Below are 18,208 nucleotides of genomic sequence, written 5' to 3' on the forward strand. Positions count from 1 at the left end.
CCTTTAAATTATCCCTCCTCCTCGTTTTCTACCTCGTCTCACTTGTCGGCGCGTGCTCTGTTTAATTATTTTGATCTATCGCGGGGTATCGGAGACCACGCTTTGGCGTTTCTTGTAAGCAACATGTTGCATATAAACCTTTCATTAGCTCAAAACCCTTCGCAATCTTTCCAGTAAAATCTTTGCGCTCGTCCTTGCTCACCACATCCTCTCGTCCTAATTCTTCACACTATGTCGAGTCCCCCGCCGGAAGTGGTTTTTTCAAATGACGTCCGAAACATGGACGATTGGGCCAAGCGCACTGGCATTCCTTTGACCAGCGCTGATGCCTTAGGAACTAATTACGCCAGGGCTCGTCGTTGGCTCTTGTCGCTGAAGCAACAGCTCGTCCAGCGTCACGGATGGCGAGAGGCGTCCCCGCTCGACTCGCGGATGCTGTTTTCCATCGAGTGCAGTCCTCCCCATCGGTCATCTAGCGGACTTCCACGTTCGCCCAACATGCGCTTGCAAATCCCACTCAATGCGTCATCATTCTTCAGCCCAGACCGACGAGTGCAATGGGAGATGGTATTCCACAGTGCCGTCTTTCCTTCCATGCGTCACACCGTCACCCCGGTCTCTGACCTCCTCCACCTCCTTCAATGTCTCCTCACCGGTCTCCTCGTTCTCGTCAAGGTAGAACGTGTACCGAACGAGGGCGTGTATCGGACGATACGAGGACTCCCGCCCATCGAATGGATCAGTTCTCATGAGCAGATGCTCACGGAGGTCTTCGGTTCTGCGCATTACCGCACGCTGTTCCGTGCTGCGAGCGACAAGCGCATCGCATTCAAGCTGGAACACGAGCGGTGAGAGATGTATCTGCAGGCAGAACCCTTGTCAACCCATTCCGCGAGGCGGAAGCGGGTTGGCGAAGATGACATCAAAACGGGGCTCGCGCGTCTTTTCCACGAGGCGTATCGATAGAGCACCCTCTTTCCTGGTACCTGGTTGATGGGACTGTGTTTCTTTATTATTCCTGTGCTGCTCTGCTATAACTCACTTCCCACTGTCGCCTTTTAATTTTTCGCATCATACCACTCACTCGCACGCTACTAATTACTAGATACTGTCGCACCTTTCATCATCCATCTGCTTTGCACCATTCACGCTTGTCATCCATATTCCTGCACCTCTCTGTCGTCGATTACTGCATCCATAAGCTCCCTTCTGTTTCACCAGTGTGTATTTCCAGTACTGCTCCCCTATGCATACATATTATTCCATTTTTAATACCGCCTCACTCATAAGTAAAATCAACTTTTCATGGTCGCTTGCGCATTGATGAGGCTGCGCGTATTTCCAGGGCAGACGGCATCGTAAGCGCCCGAGCACGTGAGGTCGGGCCTCAAGCGATCGAGATCTGGTTAATGAGTCGTCGGCAACGCGAAATTACTAACAAGTTTTCCTCTCACTCTCACCTCTTTGCCATGAGTGCTCCTATAGTCATCTGCCAAAGCTCAAAGTGTCCGCACGGAAACCCCCCCTCTCGTCTGGAATGTCCGACATGCCATAAGTCAGCGCATGTCCATTATGCTCCTCCATGATCGGTGTCTTACTGATCGCATAAAATCAAGACTCGGGATCCAGGGCTCCTTTTTCTGCGGACAGGATTGCTTCAAGGCCGACTGTGAGTCTGTATATATGACATCAAAATGAGGCTCGCCTGTGTCCTGACAGATTTTGCCTTCCCTTAGGGGTGGGTGGGGCTTGCGCTGTCAGTCGTGAAGCTCATTTCGAAATGGCGTGTTTAGAAAACGCACAAGCTCGTCCACGAGCTCGCCACTCCTCGTCAGCTGCTGCTTGATGACCCATCGATCAACAAAAGTATTACAGATGCGTTCATGTCGGTCTCGTGACAGCGCGACTTACAACGTCCAGATGGCACATTCAATCCCTTTCATGGGTATCGCTTCTCCGGAAGTTTGCGTCCTGTATATCCTCTGTCGCCTCCTCGAACTGTCCCCGAACATATCCCTAAGCCTGATTATGCCGAAGACGGTAGGTCATGAGTTTCTCTGCCCTGTCTTGACAGTCCTGGGTGCGATGATGCATTATGATCTACTCAGGCATCCCGACTTCCGAAAGCAGGCGAGCAGGACAACCGCCCCGTATATTGTCTACAGAAGACCAGGAAAAAATGAGAAAGGTTTGCAAGGTGCGTGGCTTTTTCCGAGGGCACATCGGTCCTATATCAAGAACGTGAGCCACGGTCCGCGTGGCGCATGCATCGTCAAATACGCAACCTTGTGTCCGAATAGTGACAGTCTTCTGGCTACATCGTACCGATCTTCCCAGCTACTAGGCTCACTCAATTTCCTACGCTTCAGCTTGCTAGAGAAGTCCTTGACATCGCTGCTTCGCACATCCGTCCCGGGATCACTACAGACGATATAGATGCCGTTGTCCACCAAGCCGCTATCGAACGGAACGCATATCCGTCCCCGCTGAACTACCGACATTTTCCCAAATCAGTCTGCACGTAGGTCATAGCTCGTCATACCTCACATCGTGATTCTACATCTTCTATACGATTTCTCAGCTCCGTGAATGAGGCCATCTGTCACGGGATCCCGGATCAGCGTAGATTACAAGAAGGCGATATTATCAATATTGGTACGTTTGGCCCTGGTGGGTCTGTTGAGATTGCTGACATTCAAGTCACCAGATGTCACTCTCTATTACGATGGTATGATATGTGGCTTCATTCATAAGTTCATTTATGTAACCGCTTCTACTAATAGGATTCCACGGCGACCTGAACGAGACATATCCTGTGGGCAGAATAGATGATGACTCCAGGAAATTGATTCGCGTAGCAAGGGAATGCTTAGATGAATCTATAAAGCTATGCAGGCCTGGCGCCCTTTTCCGCGATCTGGGCAAGACAATGTAGGTCAGGATTACTCTGAATACTTACAGCGCTCACAGAACATTCATCAGTGAACCTATCGCACGAGCGAATGGGTGTTCAGTCGTACGAACATACACTGGACACGGGATCAACGATCTCTTCCACTCTTCACCCAACGTTCCTCACTATTCAAAAAACAAGGCTATTGGTACCATGAAGCCAGGCATGGTGCGCGACTCTGGGTTTGACGAAATGACCAGAGCTGACACTGTTTTTGACAGACGTTTACAATTGAGCCTGTTCGTTTACGTTGCCTTCTTGGATTCATGATTTATCTAAACTTCATCATACCAGATGATCAATCTCGGAAGCAGCTGGGACGAAATTCATTGGCCGGATAATTGGACAGCTACAACGTCAGATGGGAAGAAAAGCGCACAGTTTGAGGAAACACTACTGTGAGTCGAGCGATCCTCGTGCCTTCAATCGAAGGCTTAACGAGCTGACTTGGGCTGCTAGAATCACTGAGACAGGGGTAGAGATCTTGACCGCTGGGAAACCCAGAGTTTTGTAGCACTTTGGACTTATTGTTTACCATTTGCAGAACCTTCTCTCATATTGTTTGCGTGGATTTCCCGCTTCGCGCGATTATCGGACAGTAGTCTGGCTGTGCGTATTTGTATACCGATGTGGTTGCGGAAGATCAGCTGGCTTCGGAGGCACGACCATTCGCTCGATCATGTGGTTGATTTGGATCTCTTATCTGTATTGCGGACCTAGGTGTCACTGGAACCCAAGGAACCCAGCTGGTGTATGTAGGCGCACGGGTTGGGTTGTGGTGTCTTATCAATGTTTCTATACTGCGAGCGCTTATGAACGAAGAGCTCCGGGGGTTGATCCGTTTTCGAAAGCCCTTTACGCACACTAAAGATCTTCTCCTCCCTTTTGACAATGTCTTCCAATACCTCGAACTCGAATGAGCCTTATCTGCTCGTCGAAACGTGCGGCTCCATGAGAGGCACACCCATATACGTGATCACAAAATACATTCCGTCCGTGATTCATGCGTTTCTGCGATCGTTTCCTCACTAAATCGAACTCAGTGCATCGGGGGGCTACTCCGCGACCACTGTGAGTGTCAGTGTTTATTGCGGATCGTGTCGGGTTGTTGATCTTGGCCTCGACGACTGGCACGCAGCGTGAAATCCGGTGCATGGATTTGGGTGGCGAGGCGCTCGGCAACTACAAAGCTCAACAAGGTGGATGTACGCAGATACAGGTGCGTTCTCAATCGCCCGTGGACCATCGAGCAGATATTGATTTGAAAGGATGCCCAGTTTTTCAACGAGCCCAGCGATCTACGGTGGGTGCCACATATCTCTCCATCTCCGACATGCGACTTATCCGGAATGTCTGACATGATTTACATCCGCTCCCGATCCGCGTCTGCAGGTGCACAGCGTGTGGGATGGATTTTTCCAAGTTTTATCTCAGACAGAACTTGTTCATTGAAGTTCGCGGCCTTCCTGCTTAGCGTATCATCTTCGCCTTCACCTCACTTGTATATCACCCGGTGCCATCATTGTATGACACGTTCCCAAACAGAATGTACCGTACTTCGACACAAATTGTCCGTCGAAGCAAATACAAGTGGCAGTACGAAAGATGTATTATTGATTAGTCCCCGTGGGCATGCCCCTCTTTGTTTTCCCGAATTTCTTCGTTGATATCCCTAGTACAATCCTGGAATCTTTCCTCGGGATTCAATGCTGCGATACGCTCTACAGCGACGCCATCAGACAAACTTGCCTTCCTATCTCGATGTGTCTGTCGATGATGTAAACTGTTGCCATTGACCAGTGACTCTGCCTCCTCAGATGTTGCACCAGCTACGTCTGTGTGGTCTTCTGCGGGATGGAGAGACTGGAGCGCTAGATGAGGTGATAATGTCGCCCTGCCTTGCACAGGCAGCGGTGTTGCAGTCATGCGGAGCTTTTGAAGGTCCGCGTAAGAGCTATGGTGGCTTCGTGATCGATGGCGGTTGGGTGTGAGATACCCCTCTCCTGGAAGAATGCCGAGAACGTTATCGTAGTCACCCGAATCTTCGTCATCGGAGGCGTCGGGGGAGGGTGCGCGGCTGATGTCCTGGCTACGCGTGGCACCAGCCCATGCACTGGTCCCACGCTTCGCACTACGGCTCCACCCGAACAGACGTTCATCCAGCCATGTCTTGAAAGGTATGAGGCCGGGACACAAGGAGATCCAATTTCCGCACTCACCATGGGATGTACCAGCAGGTTGCCTTGCGCATCGACTGCACCCGTGCCACTCTTTCTGCGCCAGAGTCCTGGAGTGCCGCTAGAGGGCGGGACGCTCGCAGAAGGGACGAGAATTCTCCACTGCCATGAGACACGCGTTAGATGGGCGAAATTTGTACTGTAAAAAAGCGGAAGCACCTTATCAAAGTCATCGTATAACTGCGGTCCAAATTCATTGATGACTTCTACGAGTTCATTGGATAACTCCTGTCGCATTTGTTTCAGCTTAGTCAAATACTGCTGTTGCCCAGGTACAAGCGCGACAACCAATGGCCGTAATGATCTAGGAGAGAGCAGTTGACATTGAAGTTTGAGGCCGGATCAAATGAACACTTACTTGAGCACATCCATGCCTGCTTCTCCAAATTTCAATGCAGCATAACCGATGAAGGGCAGTGCCATGATGACCAGGAAAGGGGTCCATATTCTCCATTTCATAGGAGCATTCGCCTTTACGGCCACGATAGTAGCAAGAAATGCGTAAAATCCATACAACACGGGTGTCACGCCCAGGGAGATCAAAACCTTCCATGTAGCAAGAACATCTCGACCTGCAACTTTGACGACAGACGCAGCGAGTGCCTCTGAGAGAAAGATGAATATCCAAGAACATAGAGAGGTGTTAGGGGTGCACCTTTGGCTTTCATTCGTGACACTATAGACGCAATCAAAAAAATCGGTCCGTTGAGAATGACACCCGGAAGTGCCAGTACCGTCCATACAGTCAGAAGACCGAGTCGATATAGGAGAAGGCCGAAGGTCTTCCAGCCAGCCTTTTGGGCGCGAGGAACCTGCGCAGACTTATAAAGGGACTTGTAATTGATATTCAGAAGATGCGATACTGACCTGATGATCTCGCAGGCCCAGATCACGAACGAGACGATTGTACTTCAGAACCTTACTTCGTAGATTCTGTATACGTGGTTCGTTTTGGAAATGCACATAGCCCTTCAAAAATCGCTTGTTCAGTTCAACAACTTGACCAAGCGTTAGATGTTGCCCAGGAGTCTTATATAACCTTCGTCCGGCTTGAATGAGCTATGAATTAATGTGTCGATGAGCTTGATACAATGATGATACATGGTGAAATTACCATGAGTGTGTCGAAATCCGGAGCACGAACTGTGACCGTCTTGAGACCATCGTAAATCAAGTTTAAAAGCTGACCAACGGCCTCCCTTTTCTGAGGACCTCCTTGCTTGAACATCTCCACGAATTCGGCGGGAACATCCATAGCGGCGCCAAACTCGACCACAGCGCGAGACCGGAACCGGTGCGCATGGAAGTATGAAAGACCGACGGGGACGATCTTGACCTTGACATTAGGGTCATTGGCCATAGCACCAAGGGCCATCATGGATACGCCAGCTTTGAGCGGAAGGAGGTCTGTGCGGTCGTGGCTTCCACCTACGGTTGTTTCAAATAAGAGTGAATCACTTGAGGAGCACAAGCACGATTCAACGCACCTTCAGGAAATATACCGATGCAGCTCCCTTCGGTGAGCCGCTGGTACACATGGCGATACATTTCCTGTTGGTTGACGAATGGCAAGCGTTTGAAATCCAGACCAACTATGCCTTGTGCCTTCATCTCTTCGGTCTTCTCTCGAATTCGCGCTGAACCTTTACCACTATCACCTCCAAACTCCTTTTTGATCCGAAGCTGCGTATCCGAAACTATCTCGGTCACTTCGGCCACAGCAGAGTTCACAGATTTGGAGAGCAAGATCTGCATTTTCGGTGAGAATTCAGACAGGAACCGCGTGCCCTCCCCAATTATAAGACATGGATCATCTGGAGAGAGATACACTTTTCCTGTCCCGGGTCTTGCGTCATCAGCAGCGCGGGATACAGGAACTGACGTCGCGTGCGGTGAGTGAAGAGAAACGGGGACCAAGGGGGACTAGCTTACTGCTCGACATCAAACCCGCAAAGAAACCGACTGCCCTCCGCTTCATACTCTTTGCCGCAATCAAGAACTGCACTCTGCGTCGTGTTTCGCGGTGCACTTCGAGCATGAGGAGTAAAGGGTCGAGGAACTGCGTACCAGAGGCAGAGGTCAGTTGAGTTCATGCCATACAGGCATGGTAGGACGAGCACATACTTGATTGTGATGGGGGGCGGCGACGAATATGACGGGACCATCGCGAGGGATGTTAAACGCGCCTCTGGGCCGAATCTCCCTGAAGAATATGTTGATGACTGTTCTCCACAACAGGAGAGCGGCGTCGTAAGTCAAGTCGGATGAGTCGTTGCTGGGCATGACGGCGAAAGAAAAGACGTGAAGCAGGTCGTGAGCGGATTAGAGGGGCATGAGAGAAAGAGTGGAGAGATTCAGAATGGACACGACTCGGCCGAGGGAGTCTCCGGGAGAGCCTAACCCCAGTAAACTCAGCCCGTCTGCCATGCTCCAGCCTTGAGCCAGAACTTCGACGGCGGCGGCGGCGACGACGGCAACACCATCGAATCCATCCAGGGCTCGTCCTCAGACCGTTCGCGACTCTCTGTAGGCCACTGTTGTCACTGCATGTGAAATCATTCACAACGTACGTGCCGGCGTGTCGTGACATCGATGGAGCCTCTTCCCATGACCTTCCAATCTTCTCCATCACTTAGGCCAGCCATGTTGCCCGACAGCGCTTCGCGCATAGACCGTGTTCTCGTCCAGCTAGCATCCTACAATACCGCTCTGCAGGGCGTGCAAGGCGTTCCTCAGGACCTCGTCGACTGGTTGTCACCGACCCTCGAAGTTTCCAACTTCCTCGCGCGCGACCCTCGCGGTCCAGACATTGTTGCTGTTGGCTTCCAGGAGCTGCTGCCTCTTCACCTTGGTCGTGAGTATTATCTATATTCTGAAGCTTATCGCATCACAAATTATCACAGTTTCGGGGTTTTCGAGGTCTGTCATCGAAAACAGGAATGCCCTCATTCTTTCGCAAATCGAAGCCCATGCTCCTGACAAGGGTCGTTACTCCTTGGTCGCCAAGGTTGTAAATGTTGGTGTTGCTTTACTTGTTTACGCAAAAGACACAGGTATTGCGCGCAGGGTGACTGATGTACAGACTTCATGGATTGGCTGTGGACCTGCGTACATGGGAAATAAAGGCGCCGTGGGTGTGAGGTTCAGGGTTCAAAATGTCGATGCGGGCGTTGGAGAGGTCTACACGTGAGTTCGAATTTCTTTTTCTTCGATGTCTCTCTGACAGGTATGTTTCTTATTACAGTTTTGTGTGTGCTCACCTTACAGCCCATGAGCCTAAACTAGCACAGCGAATTGCGGATTACCATCATATCGTCCGCTCGCTGCTTTTTGCACCCCTCCCAGGCACCTCCACCACGTCACCGTCCACAATATATTCTACTTCGCATTTATTCCTCTTGGGTGATCTGAACTTTCGCCTGGCGTTGCCATCCTCGCATGCTTTGGCTGGTCCGGCGAATCGTCTCAATCTAGAATCTGCACTATCCACACTTGAAGGTCGCGAAGAACTCAAAGAGTTCGATCAATTACTGGTTGAGCATCGTAACAACACTGTCCTTCAAGGAATGAGAGAAGGTGAATTTTGGCAATTCAAATGTAGCTACAAGTACGATATAGGAAAAGTCGATCATTATAGGTATGTCAATCCTCGTATCTTCTCTGACGATTCTGATTTGAAGCCATTTCCGGATACAGCACAAAGAGAACTCCTTCGTGGACTGACAGGATTCTGTACACTACTTACACCGACTCTCCCGATACCCCAGACAAGACTGACATTACCAATATGTTATATACCGCGATCCCATCGTACACGACGTCAGATCACGTACGTTTTACATTCCTCCGCATACTCGCGCATCTCATCTTCACATCTTTGCAGAAACCTATTGTTTCCTTGTTACTCCTTCCGCCATCCTCGCCATCCATATCTTCCCCCTTAGAAACCATTCCCCTTCTTCAGCACCGCCCAGACTTCTCACCGGACCGCTATGCCACTCTTAAACGCTACACAGGCCGCACGCTTGACAGAATTATTGGCGTTGCTTGGTTGTTCTTGGTTGTCATCGGTGCTGGAAATGCGGTCATCGGAGTCGGGAATTGTTTATTAGGCATCGGCGCATGGACTTGGTGGAAGGAGAAATCTTCCTAGCCGACTGACTTCGTTGCTTCTGGGTGATCTTGTCCATTGCTTCTAGTGTCCGTCCCCCAAGTTGGAGCAAGCAAACAGAGATGGCTATGGACCTTGCTCATGTATCAAGAGAGTCGGCACGCATATGGGCAATCGCTATGCAATCCTGCAGTCTACGCGCTTGGGGTATCTTATCTTGATCAATATTCTGAATCGACAGCGTGGAATACGATAAATATGTGTTGCGCACCGCGAAACGACCCGGTCGAAGGAGCAGATGGTTGTATACTCACCTGCTGATTTTCATTCGCCATACATACTACACAGATACATGGCCACTTCGGTGGCAGCTGTTTTCGGCACTCTTCACATCCTCTCTGGGCCTCCGGCTACACGTCTCCAGCGCGCGACTGAAGGAGAACCGTATATCTGAAATGAGACGGAATCCCCTATACTGTATTGGCTTTTCGCGATAAGCATTTCATAAAGACGTAAGTTTGTCAGCCCTATCACCATCATCATTGCAGGATGTTGCAGAACACAAATGGGTGTGCTCGCCTGCATTGGCTTGATCCTCGCGGATCATGAGAGTCAGCGGGGCATGTCACTGTTGTCCACATCAAGATTTGCCCAGGACGGACTGTCGGAGGTGCTTTCTGCGAACCAAGATCTTATACACAGCGGCCGGCCTTTGTTCAACAAGCCAGATGGAGACGCCGTGGTTTTTATAGGTGCTGTTGCTGCAACTTCCGATTTCGCTGAGACGAAGCTGAAGGTTTAGAATACTTACTGGAACAAGATGCCAGATATCATCAGCCCGTAGCGACACTGACCCTGACCCTGATGAGGCATGATGAAGTTCGAAGGCATAATTGGATGTGTCGAGGGGCTGAGATAAGCCGATAATCGACACGGCTTTTGGATGAAATGTGGCCTAACGCATACACTCCGAGACATTCTTCGATGATCACTCGAAATCATTAATATCATGGGGAAGCCAGAAAGAACCACAATGGCATGGGTTTCCGACCATTCATGGCATGCCCAGGCGACTCGATATATACGCCAGAGTTGTGCAGCCGTTGTCCCTGCTGGCGCTCGAGTTTGTCGATTTCGACCTCATCCAAGCAAACTCGAGGGTATGTGTGATAGGACGTGTACTGAGTGTGTACTGACTTCGTAAGTTGGTTCACCAGAACCTTATGTTCCAGTGCACGAAGACAGATAATGGCAAAGCACCTATTAATACACAAATATATGAACCCGATATGCTTCGTAGTCGGTGTATCCTATCATGAGAAAACTGGAAACTCACGCGGACACAACTGCGGTAGTAAGTTCTGCTCATGTATATAGCTCAAGATCCTGCCACTTGTGACGCTGAACCTCTCCGTTTTCGTCACTCGATAGCACTCTTAGTACCGGAAGTCGCCTGCGTGATGAACAATATCACCATCGTTCGCAGAGCTAGAGTCGTTTCGCTGATTTGTTGGGCACATAGAAAGCTTGTGCATGAGATCGTTGGATTTAGATGCACACCACAATTATTGAAGACTAGAGCTCGATCATCCCGTTGGGTGGGCAGAAGAGAACAGCGGAACCCAAGACGGTTGGTCGGGAAGCATGACCAGGAGAAATGACAAGGACTGAGGAGTCTAGCCACAGGACATAGGAAGGACGTCCATGTTCGGGAGTGTGTTGCATGTATTGAGAAATGTGGATGGCTCAAAAGCAAAGCAAATGGGTCAGAAAACTAAGGCATAGTAATTTTGAAGCCTATCTCGGTCGATTACAACTAACCGCAAAACGCACCAGTCAGTGTTCTCTTACAAACAGATACTAGCCACCCAAACTTCTGCTCCCATCTGTATCTCTCTCGAAGGGAAGCCAGATCGATCTAGAGTCTTCTTCCCCTTCCCCCAAGTTCTGCGTCCATATCCTCAACGACGATCGCAGGGGCTTGCGGCTCTAGAAAAGTCTCCTGATGGTCCCTTTGAATCGGCGATGGCTGCCCTTCAACGTCCGACGTGTACGGAGCAGCATTGTCAAGCCTGACGAGACTAAGTAGTATGAATGCAATGACGAAAAGCCCCATGGCCACAAAGAGCAAGGTCTGCGGGAAAGTTGCGACGGTCTTAATGTAAACAAAACCAAAAGCGGCAGGCCCTATGATTTGCGAGCTGTACGTCAAAATTACGCGATTGCGCGATTGCACGATTGCAGTGCAGTTGTAAGAGAAAGAGCAATCAGCGTGTAGCGATATCGAATATAGATCGAGGGAACAGGAGAGCGGAGATCGATTACTTACCTGAGCGCTTGGACTACGCTCATCGCGCCGAATAATTTCCCAAATTCCGTCCCACCACGCCGGCGATAGAGTTCGAGAGACAGACTGTGCACTGTCGGAGAGAATGCCGTACCGAGGGAGCCAAGGGCGGAAGCTGCGACAAAGGTGATCGGTGTAGGTGCAAGCGCCATAAAAGCATATGAGACTATATCGATAAGCGCGGATATACGTGCAAGCTTGAGGTCAAAAGAAGGGGGATGGTGATCCTCGTGCGGTTGACGGCCCGACGGGTGGGTTATCTGGCGGGAAGAGACATTCGCCGGAGAGGAAGGTGCGCGGGGGTCAAGTGGCTCTGAAGGAGATACTGGGAGCTGAATAGAAGCTTTCGGTCTAAACATCCGGATGATCACTAGAGCACTGTGAATCTCAAGGCGGAGAGACGCGAACAGTCAAGAGAGACATACAAGGGAAAAATATAGTCAAATAGAGAGCCCTAGCCGCTGAGACTGTACTTATCCAGTACCCAAGCTATTGAACCGATTAAACATTTGCATTGAATCCACTCAGGTAAAGGTAGGCTTACCATGACTGTGGACCAGTGATACCTTGCACCAGCATACTGAAGGACATATTGAAGGCTCCCCTAACGCAGAATCTTAATGATGGATTTGACAACTGGACCAAAAAATTCTCACCATGAGTGAGATAACACAGCCATAAGCAACGGCAACGAGTGTCAGACTCCAATCCCTCGACCTGAATTTCTGCGAGGCAGCTGCACGATCGATGAGGGGTGGCGCCAGCATTATCAGCGGGCTCAAGAACGAGAACAAAGATTTCAGTCTGGGAAGAAGGCCGTTTGCACGCCGATACACTGCCGCTTCTTCCGCATGCTTTCGGCGCGAGGTCATCATTTGAACAGGCAACAACGACTCCGGTATCACAAACCACGTCAGGAGGGCATAGACGAAGTGTATGGAAGTAGACATGTAGAAGACAACCATTACGTTGGAGCTCCATCGGACCGTCAAGGAGCCCAGAGAGGGGCCGAGGGCTGCACCTGTGAATAAAAGCCCAAGAAAGAGGGAGAAGTTGCGCGCTCTGACAGGTTGGATCAGAGTCAAGATATTGGGACACTTCCGATAAACATACCGAGATGCTGCAGTGCTACAGTCAGCGAGATAAGCATGGATGGCTGCTATAGATGTTGTGAGGCCTGAACGATACAATGTGAGTGTGTTGTCTATGGACAAGATAGATGGTCCATCGACATACCGCCCAAACAGCCTTCGACTACAGATCCAAACAGGACGAAAAGATGGCCTCCAGGTACCTTGCTTGGGAAGAGTGTGACTATTATGAAGTTCAAATCTTGAACTAGGAGACCGCAGATAGCGATGCCCATGATGAAGGTGCGCCCATAACGATCGGACAACTGAATGAAGTGTTCGATTGAGACAGGGTGACTTTCGAGATGATGTAACTTACAGAACCCCACCAGCCAGTTGTAAAACAGCTTAGGATTCCCGTAGTTGTCGCCATGGCTGTATTGAGAAGTATTAGAATGTCCTTTATTTTATTTGGGCTGACACTATGACTATAATTATACGTACCTGCCAGAACGGTTGCTACACCAGCTTGAACCACAGGGTCCGAGGAGCACACGAGGGGCTCGTGGATAACCCAATCGGTGTCATTCAAGCCCCTGACAGGGAGGAGACCCTCGTCGCGAAAAGCCGAGTTGTCCACCGACAAGAGCGATTCATATGCGGCAGAGACGCCGGATGGATCAAGCGATGATCCTGTAACTGAATACGGCGTCATGCTTAATACAGACAGTCCCAACCGTTCAGAGTCCCAGTCAGAGCCTGGCGATTTCGAATGTTTGTAGGCATCACATATGATATTTGTGAAGACTTCGATTCTTGGTGCGGTAGTCGCAGTGCTTGCCATAGTGCTGAACGGGATCAGCGATATGAACCTGTGTGTATATAAACAATGTTCAAAAAGAAGCTCGGCACAGTAGCATGAACGGATACGAACCACCAGACCGATGGCTTCTTCCACCATGGAGACTTGTTCCGCTTCTCAATCTGTTCAATGCGAGCAGCTTGGTCGAGGTGATCTTCGTCCACCCCGATGGCTTCGGTCTCTTCAGACTCACGATGATAAGGGTGTACAAACTCCCCTAACAATTCAACACCCTCTTCTGTCACTGGTCCGTCAAGCAGAAATAGACTCTCAGGTCCAGCGGGCGAAGCGTCGCGCGATGCCCGAACGCGGGAGCGTGATTTTGAGCTGGTATCTCTTAAGCGCTCACCAGACATCACAGAGCGCGATGGTGGTGGTCAGAAGGAGGAAATGGAGAACATGGGGAGCCGGCCGTAACAAGCATGGTCCTGCGTCGACCAGGCATGGGCAAACTGAGCCCGGTTAAGATTGCTGACACATCTGACCGAGCAGTCGATTGGCTCCCTCGCATCGCGATCGCTTATCTTATCTCTCTTGCTCCCTTCTGCTATGGTCAGTACACAACACAGATCCCCATCTCAAACCACCCTCAGATTTACAGCCTAGTCGCACACCGTCGATATCCCACAAGAGCTCAAAGACTCCCTCCGGAAATTTAGATTCGCCCGCCGTAGCTCTGGAAATGCCGCGCTCGTGATCAAGATCAATAAGCAGAAGTTGCTCATGGAGGAAGTTGAACAGTTCGACAACATAACCCCAGAGGATCTCGCAGAAGGTATGTTCTCTGCTTTTCAACCATCCTCATCGATTGATCCTTCATCGCATCTCTTCAAAAGAGCTCCCGGACAGCTCTCCTCGTTATGTAGTGCTCTCATATGAGCTGAACCATCCAGATGGGCGGAAATCCTTCCCCCTCGTCATCATTAACTGGGCACCGCCTTCTTGTGAGACCGGTATGCTAACATTACATGCCAGCGGCTTCCTGGACTTCCAGACCACCGTGAGCTTTCGACGATGAGTAGATCATCGCTGATCGATCGCTGACCCACTGAAGCGCAGGCGGATGTGGGCAAGGTCGTCGAGATCCGAGATGGCGCAGAAGGTCTCACTAAAGAGGCACTGGACGCGCACTTGCTCGGGAAGTGACCCGCATAGGTCGGAGTCAGGGGAGCTTACCTGTTTGTATATTTGTATGATTACTGTGCCAACGAATGGAAAACTCGATTAACAAGCATACAAACCTTGGAAAGAGGATCGACTACGAATGTGACGAAGGCTCCCCATAGAGTTCAAATTCTGATGCCTTGTTTTCTACCATATCTGTCCATGATGCCGCCCAAGACCCAACTATGTCCAACCACGTAAATCATACTGCAGATCCATAAGTGGTAGAACACATTATCTCCCAGGAACTCTAGCTTGTACGCCTGACTGAGCCACAGCACCTGCGTGCCCATCCAGATCGCCAGATACAGCAAGGCCCGGTGCCACGAGATGGCAAGGCTCGGCACAAGTAGCGGCAAGAATAGGAGATACCAGAGGAAGTACTACGCACGAAGCTTTTAATCAACACCGATAGCACAATGCATTTTTGCATGCCCGAATGATTCGACATACCTGAGAGGTGCAAACTTTATTGAAAATGACAAAAACCACCGTTTGTACGAACCACGCGAAGACCAAGTGCTCCCGCTTCCGTCCAAACATCACACCGGTGCCCAAGGAAAGGATCATCTGTGGTACAAAACTCGTCAACGGCGATCGCAGCAGGCTGCGCCACAAAGACAGCTGGTAAGGTTCCGAGGATGGATTTGGGTAGGCTAGGTAGATCAGATAGAAGTACGGAGAGAAGTTGTGTCGGTGGTCGAGCCGATGGAGGTGGTAGAGGTAGGTTTCATAAAGGAAGGGATAGCCCCATCTAGGTAAAACGACAGTCAATAGACACTCCGCTGCCGGGGCAAATGAAGATAGAATATACAGTGTGAACGTAGGAGCTTACATGGCGTACATCACGAGGCCTAGCGCAAAGAATGTACCCGCACTGATCGTGGCAAACCTGATAGTCTGTACGTTCACGAAAATCTTGACATATCGCTTGATTCTAGTCATCCTGTCGTGCACGCCCTTCCTCCGGGTTGGAGAGTCGGAACGCTGTTCCTGTTCCCTCCCAATCACGCCGACACACGCCACGCCATAGATGACTGGATAAATTTTCCAATGTGTGCTGAGGCCCAAAAGAACCGCAGCGGTATTCCATCTCCCTCGCAGCGCACAGAACAAAGTAAGAAGCACAAAGAACAAAAGCACCGACTCCGAGGAGCCGCGTGTTGATATACTGAAAACAAACGGACTGAAAAGGTGAAGAGACGTAAGGAGTGTCGCGTATCTGGCAATCGCCTCCTCAATCGCCGCCTCAGGCGCGGGTTCCGGTGAAATGGAAATCCGTTTGCGGTTATCAGGGTGATCTGAGTTTTGGGTGGAGAGAGATAACTTGGCTCTATCTGAAGAAGTAGAGGGTGAAGAAGGACTAGCCGATGGAGGCACGGAACGCGACAGGATGACGGACACCAAGAGTCGGTGTATCAACACGCCCGCCAGGATGTCACATCCCGCAAAGAGATACTTGCCGAAGGATCCGTGGAGCCACTCGTTCGGAGACAGCAAAAGCGCGAGTAGAGGGGTGTAGCGGTACGTCTGCCGTGTGTACGGGCTTCATGCCAAAACGATTATGGAATATGATTGTAGAAGATGGATGCGTGTGGTTGATGATACTGATCGGTAGACGAGCGAAGGATAGGAGGACTCACTCTCCGATGTTGATCCATTGTCCGAGGAATCCCTGCGCATGATTTCCCGGTCCTGGGTTGAGCGTGAACCGTGTTGCATCGCTGAAGACGCGATAGTCGATGTCGGTGTATTTCACAACGGAGCGGGCATCATGCCATTCGCTGTACAGAATTAGACCTATGCGCAGAACGGCAGATAAGACGAACGCGACGCGGAAGTTCAGCAAAGACGACAAAACCAAGTCCCGATTCATATGTCGCTATTTCGACGGATCCTCAGATACGGGAAATGCACAATGTTTGGGCGACGTGCAGGTGAGAAGTAAAGAGTGGAAACGTAAGCTAGAACACGGATGAATGGGCACGTCTACCGGACCCATGGCACCCCTGACGTGGCAGGCGAGCAGCGATGTGCGATACGGGCTTGTAACTCAAAATCTTAGCGTCTGTAAAGGGAAAATGCATGGACTATATGAGGACTAAGGACACGAAACATATTGCTCAGTCGTAACGAGGCATGCTGACACCGTAAAGGAAAACAAAGGCAATCCAGTTCGAACAGACTCGCCATATCAAAGAGCTTAAATCTGAAAATCAATGCAAAGTGAGGAGGAGAACGAGATGTGCATGAGCTTTCACGCACGTATTGTGAGACCCAGCGGAAACCTATGAGCATGAACGCCCGTCAGATAGGGCTGTGAAAGCAACATCGTTATGTCTACGCACCTTCGCCGTACCCCTGCCTCTGCACAACTGAGCACATGAAAATCTCAATGGGGCGGATGTCGTTCAACGGAACCTTGCCCTGTTTCCGATATTAGGTCAACTCTTACACAACCGCATGAACACGTCATACCTTGCCGGTAGTCTGATACAACCCCAAATGATGCCTCAACTCCTCCTCACTGACGGCCCCTGGCGCATCAATCTTGTTGCCAAGAATGAGGAAAGGAACCTTCGACAGCTCCTCGATTGAAAGAAGAGCATCAAGCTCAGCCTTGGACTCGGGAAAGCGCTCAAAGTCGGCACTATCAACCAAGAAGACGATACCGTCGACTTCAGGGAAGTAGTCCCGCCAGAGACGGCGAGCTAATTAAGTGCATATCAAGTAAACAAGCGGTCACAATGCGAAGGACAGTTTAACGATACGTACCCTGCTGGTGACCACCGAGGTCGTATGTCGTGAACTTCACGTTACCAATAGCCAGCTCCTCAGAGGCTAGAGGCGAGAACGATAAGACAGCCGTCAATACGAGAGGAGTGGTTCAACAGACTGGGATGAAGTGTGGGCTGGAGCGTGGCTAGCCTGTCGTTTTTGAGCATGTGTAGAAGAGTCTACTCCGAAAAACAAACCAAGTTAAACGATAGCAGACCGTGGCGACGCTCTGAAGTTAACATACCGTCTTTCCAGCATTATCCAGCCCTAAGAACAGAATTTTGGCATTCTTGTGCAGCAGACCTGTTTCAGAAGTGGCTAGTCAGTTGCGTGTTCCCGGTATGCCTCGTGCCCTATTGTAGCGGCGGGAGGGTGCAGACAAAGAAATAACGTACCCAGCTGAGCGAGAACGTCCCAGAACCAGTTGATGATGAACATGACAGCAAACAGCAGTGACGAAGAATAGAGTGGAAGGTAAGGGAGCACACGGAGTTCAGGGAGATGCGGTACAAGTGATGACGCCGGCAGACGTGTTATGATGCTTACTCAGGACCCCGTAACCTATATATATCCCAACATTGTCTGCTCGACGTTCGCAACGTCCTTAACGTGCACTTGACTTCGCGGAGATGTCATACTCACAACAAAAAATTGTCTCCCATTCTGGATGCGTAGAACTGTATCAC

General features: G+C 50.3%; 8 protein-coding genes across 8 annotated transcripts; 4 read left to right on the top strand and 4 right to left on the bottom strand.

Moving 5' to 3' along the window:
- Nucleotides 1–231: 231 nt before the first annotated feature.
- On the top strand, nucleotides 232–852 carry HETIRDRAFT_309437 (uncharacterized protein; the record flags this gene model as incomplete). The annotated part of the gene is made up of 1 exon (XM_009544458.1): nucleotides 232–852. One exon carries the CDS (start codon nucleotides 232–234, stop codon nucleotides 850–852), a length of 621 nt encoding a protein of 206 aa, XP_009542753.1.
- Nucleotides 853–1,462: 610 nt separating this feature from the next.
- Nucleotides 1,463–3,807, top strand: HETIRDRAFT_145807 (Metallo peptidase M24A). The gene is made up of 13 exons (XM_009544459.1): nucleotides 1,463–1,555; nucleotides 1,617–1,677; nucleotides 1,794–1,866; nucleotides 1,921–2,040; nucleotides 2,109–2,197; nucleotides 2,370–2,521; nucleotides 2,582–2,655; nucleotides 2,708–2,728; nucleotides 2,784–2,931; nucleotides 2,983–3,121; nucleotides 3,175–3,192; nucleotides 3,248–3,351; nucleotides 3,413–3,807. The coding sequence occupies exons 1-13, from the start codon at nucleotides 1,470–1,472 to the stop codon at nucleotides 3,465–3,467; spliced, it is 1,140 nt and encodes a 379-aa protein (XP_009542754.1). The 5' UTR covers nucleotides 1,463–1,469; the 3' UTR covers nucleotides 3,468–3,807.
- Nucleotides 3,808–4,477: 670 nt separating this feature from the next.
- HETIRDRAFT_443689 (uncharacterized protein) lies at nucleotides 4,478–7,522 on the bottom strand. The gene is made up of 10 exons (XM_009544460.1): nucleotides 7,315–7,522; nucleotides 7,123–7,249; nucleotides 6,678–7,067; nucleotides 6,305–6,618; nucleotides 6,058–6,249; nucleotides 5,846–6,002; nucleotides 5,549–5,795; nucleotides 5,350–5,494; nucleotides 5,173–5,292; nucleotides 4,478–5,122 (listed from the first exon to the last, which is right to left on the bottom strand). The coding sequence occupies exons 1-10, from the start codon at nucleotides 7,471–7,473 to the stop codon at nucleotides 4,571–4,573; spliced, it is 2,403 nt and encodes an 800-aa protein (XP_009542755.1). The 5' UTR covers nucleotides 7,474–7,522; the 3' UTR covers nucleotides 4,478–4,570.
- Nucleotides 7,523–7,833: 311 nt separating this feature from the next.
- HETIRDRAFT_310859 (uncharacterized protein) lies at nucleotides 7,834–9,343 on the top strand (the record flags this gene model as incomplete). Its single annotated transcript, XM_009544461.1, has 5 exons — nucleotides 7,834–8,044; nucleotides 8,094–8,376; nucleotides 8,435–8,827; nucleotides 8,887–9,019; nucleotides 9,074–9,343. 5 exons carry the CDS (start codon nucleotides 7,834–7,836, stop codon nucleotides 9,341–9,343), a joined length of 1,290 nt encoding a protein of 429 aa, XP_009542756.1.
- A 1,721-nt stretch (nucleotides 9,344–11,064) lies between these two features.
- HETIRDRAFT_471204 (uncharacterized protein) lies at nucleotides 11,065–13,936 on the bottom strand (the record flags this gene model as incomplete). Its single annotated transcript, XM_009544462.1, has 11 exons — nucleotides 11,065–11,502; nucleotides 11,631–12,018; nucleotides 12,074–12,137; nucleotides 12,193–12,252; nucleotides 12,305–12,710; nucleotides 12,762–12,825; nucleotides 12,885–13,044; nucleotides 13,098–13,153; nucleotides 13,223–13,280; nucleotides 13,419–13,590; nucleotides 13,653–13,936. 11 exons carry the CDS (start codon nucleotides 13,934–13,936, stop codon nucleotides 11,220–11,222), a joined length of 1,995 nt encoding a protein of 664 aa, XP_009542757.1. The 3' UTR covers nucleotides 11,065–11,219.
- Nucleotides 13,937–14,129: 193 nt separating this feature from the next.
- HETIRDRAFT_122315 (uncharacterized protein) lies at nucleotides 14,130–14,726 on the top strand (the record flags this gene model as incomplete). Its single annotated transcript, XM_009544463.1, has 4 exons — nucleotides 14,130–14,132; nucleotides 14,187–14,355; nucleotides 14,417–14,580; nucleotides 14,640–14,726. 4 exons carry the CDS (start codon nucleotides 14,130–14,132, stop codon nucleotides 14,724–14,726), a joined length of 423 nt encoding a protein of 140 aa, XP_009542758.1.
- Nucleotides 14,727–14,869: 143 nt separating this feature from the next.
- HETIRDRAFT_60358 (glycosyltransferase family 50 protein) lies at nucleotides 14,870–16,652 on the bottom strand (the record flags this gene model as incomplete). Its single annotated transcript, XM_009543545.1, has 4 exons — nucleotides 16,388–16,652; nucleotides 15,580–16,290; nucleotides 15,198–15,498; nucleotides 14,870–15,127 (listed from the first exon to the last, which is right to left on the bottom strand). Exons 1-4 carry the CDS (start codon nucleotides 16,618–16,620, stop codon nucleotides 14,870–14,872), a joined length of 1,503 nt encoding a protein of 500 aa, XP_009541840.1. The 5' UTR covers nucleotides 16,621–16,652.
- Nucleotides 16,653–16,815: 163 nt separating this feature from the next.
- Nucleotides 16,816–18,025, bottom strand: HETIRDRAFT_471210 (uncharacterized protein). The gene is made up of 8 exons (XM_009544464.1): nucleotides 17,918–18,025; nucleotides 17,767–17,825; nucleotides 17,641–17,701; nucleotides 17,520–17,585; nucleotides 17,223–17,455; nucleotides 17,093–17,171; nucleotides 17,010–17,032; nucleotides 16,816–16,953 (listed from the first exon to the last, which is right to left on the bottom strand). The coding sequence occupies exons 1-8, from the start codon at nucleotides 17,958–17,960 to the stop codon at nucleotides 16,948–16,950; spliced, it is 570 nt and encodes a 189-aa protein (XP_009542759.1). The 5' UTR covers nucleotides 17,961–18,025; the 3' UTR covers nucleotides 16,816–16,947.
- Nucleotides 18,026–18,208: the final 183 nt, after the last annotated feature.

Source organism: Heterobasidion irregulare (genome assembly GCF_000320585.1).
Source record: "Heterobasidion irregulare TC 32-1 unplaced genomic scaffold scaffold_02, whole genome shotgun sequence".
NCBI lineage: Eukaryota > Fungi > Basidiomycota > Agaricomycetes > Russulales > Bondarzewiaceae > Heterobasidion > Heterobasidion irregulare.

Excerpts from the sequence above, each read along its gene's own strand:
- HETIRDRAFT_145807 (XM_009544459.1), top strand. The coding sequence starts at position 1,470 with ATGAGTGCTCCTATAGTCATCTGCCAAAGCTCAAAGTGTCCGCACGGA. Across the intron at positions 1,556-1,616 it reads GAATGTCCGACATGCCATAA|ACTCGGGATCCAGGGCTCCT; the intron begins GTCAGCGCATGT and ends CATAAAATCAAG. Across the intron at positions 2,729-2,783 it reads TGTCACTCTCTATTACGATG|GATTCCACGGCGACCTGAAC; the intron begins GTATGATATGTG and ends TTCTACTAATAG.
- HETIRDRAFT_443689 (XM_009544460.1), bottom strand. The coding sequence starts at position 7,473 with ATGCCCAGCAACGACTCATCCGACTTGACTTACGACGCCGCTCTCCTG. Across the intron at positions 7,068-7,122 it reads TGCGGGTTTGATGTCGAGCA|TTCCTGTATCCCGCGCTGCT; the intron begins GTAAGCTAGTCC and ends ACGCGACGTCAG. Across the intron at positions 5,796-5,845 it reads GTCACGAATGAAAGCCAAAG|AGGCACTCGCTGCGTCTGTC; the intron begins GTGCACCCCTAA and ends TCTTTCTCTCAG.
- HETIRDRAFT_471210 (XM_009544464.1), bottom strand. The coding sequence starts at position 17,960 with ATGTTCATCATCAACTGGTTCTGGGACGTTCTCGCTCAGCTGG. Across the intron at positions 17,702-17,766 it reads TGGATAATGCTGGAAAGACG|ACTCTTCTACACATGCTCAA; the intron begins GTATGTTAACTT and ends TTTTCGGAGTAG. Across the intron at positions 17,456-17,519 it reads CCTCGGTGGTCACCAGCAGG|CTCGCCGTCTCTGGCGGGAC; the intron begins GTACGTATCGTT and ends GCACTTAATTAG.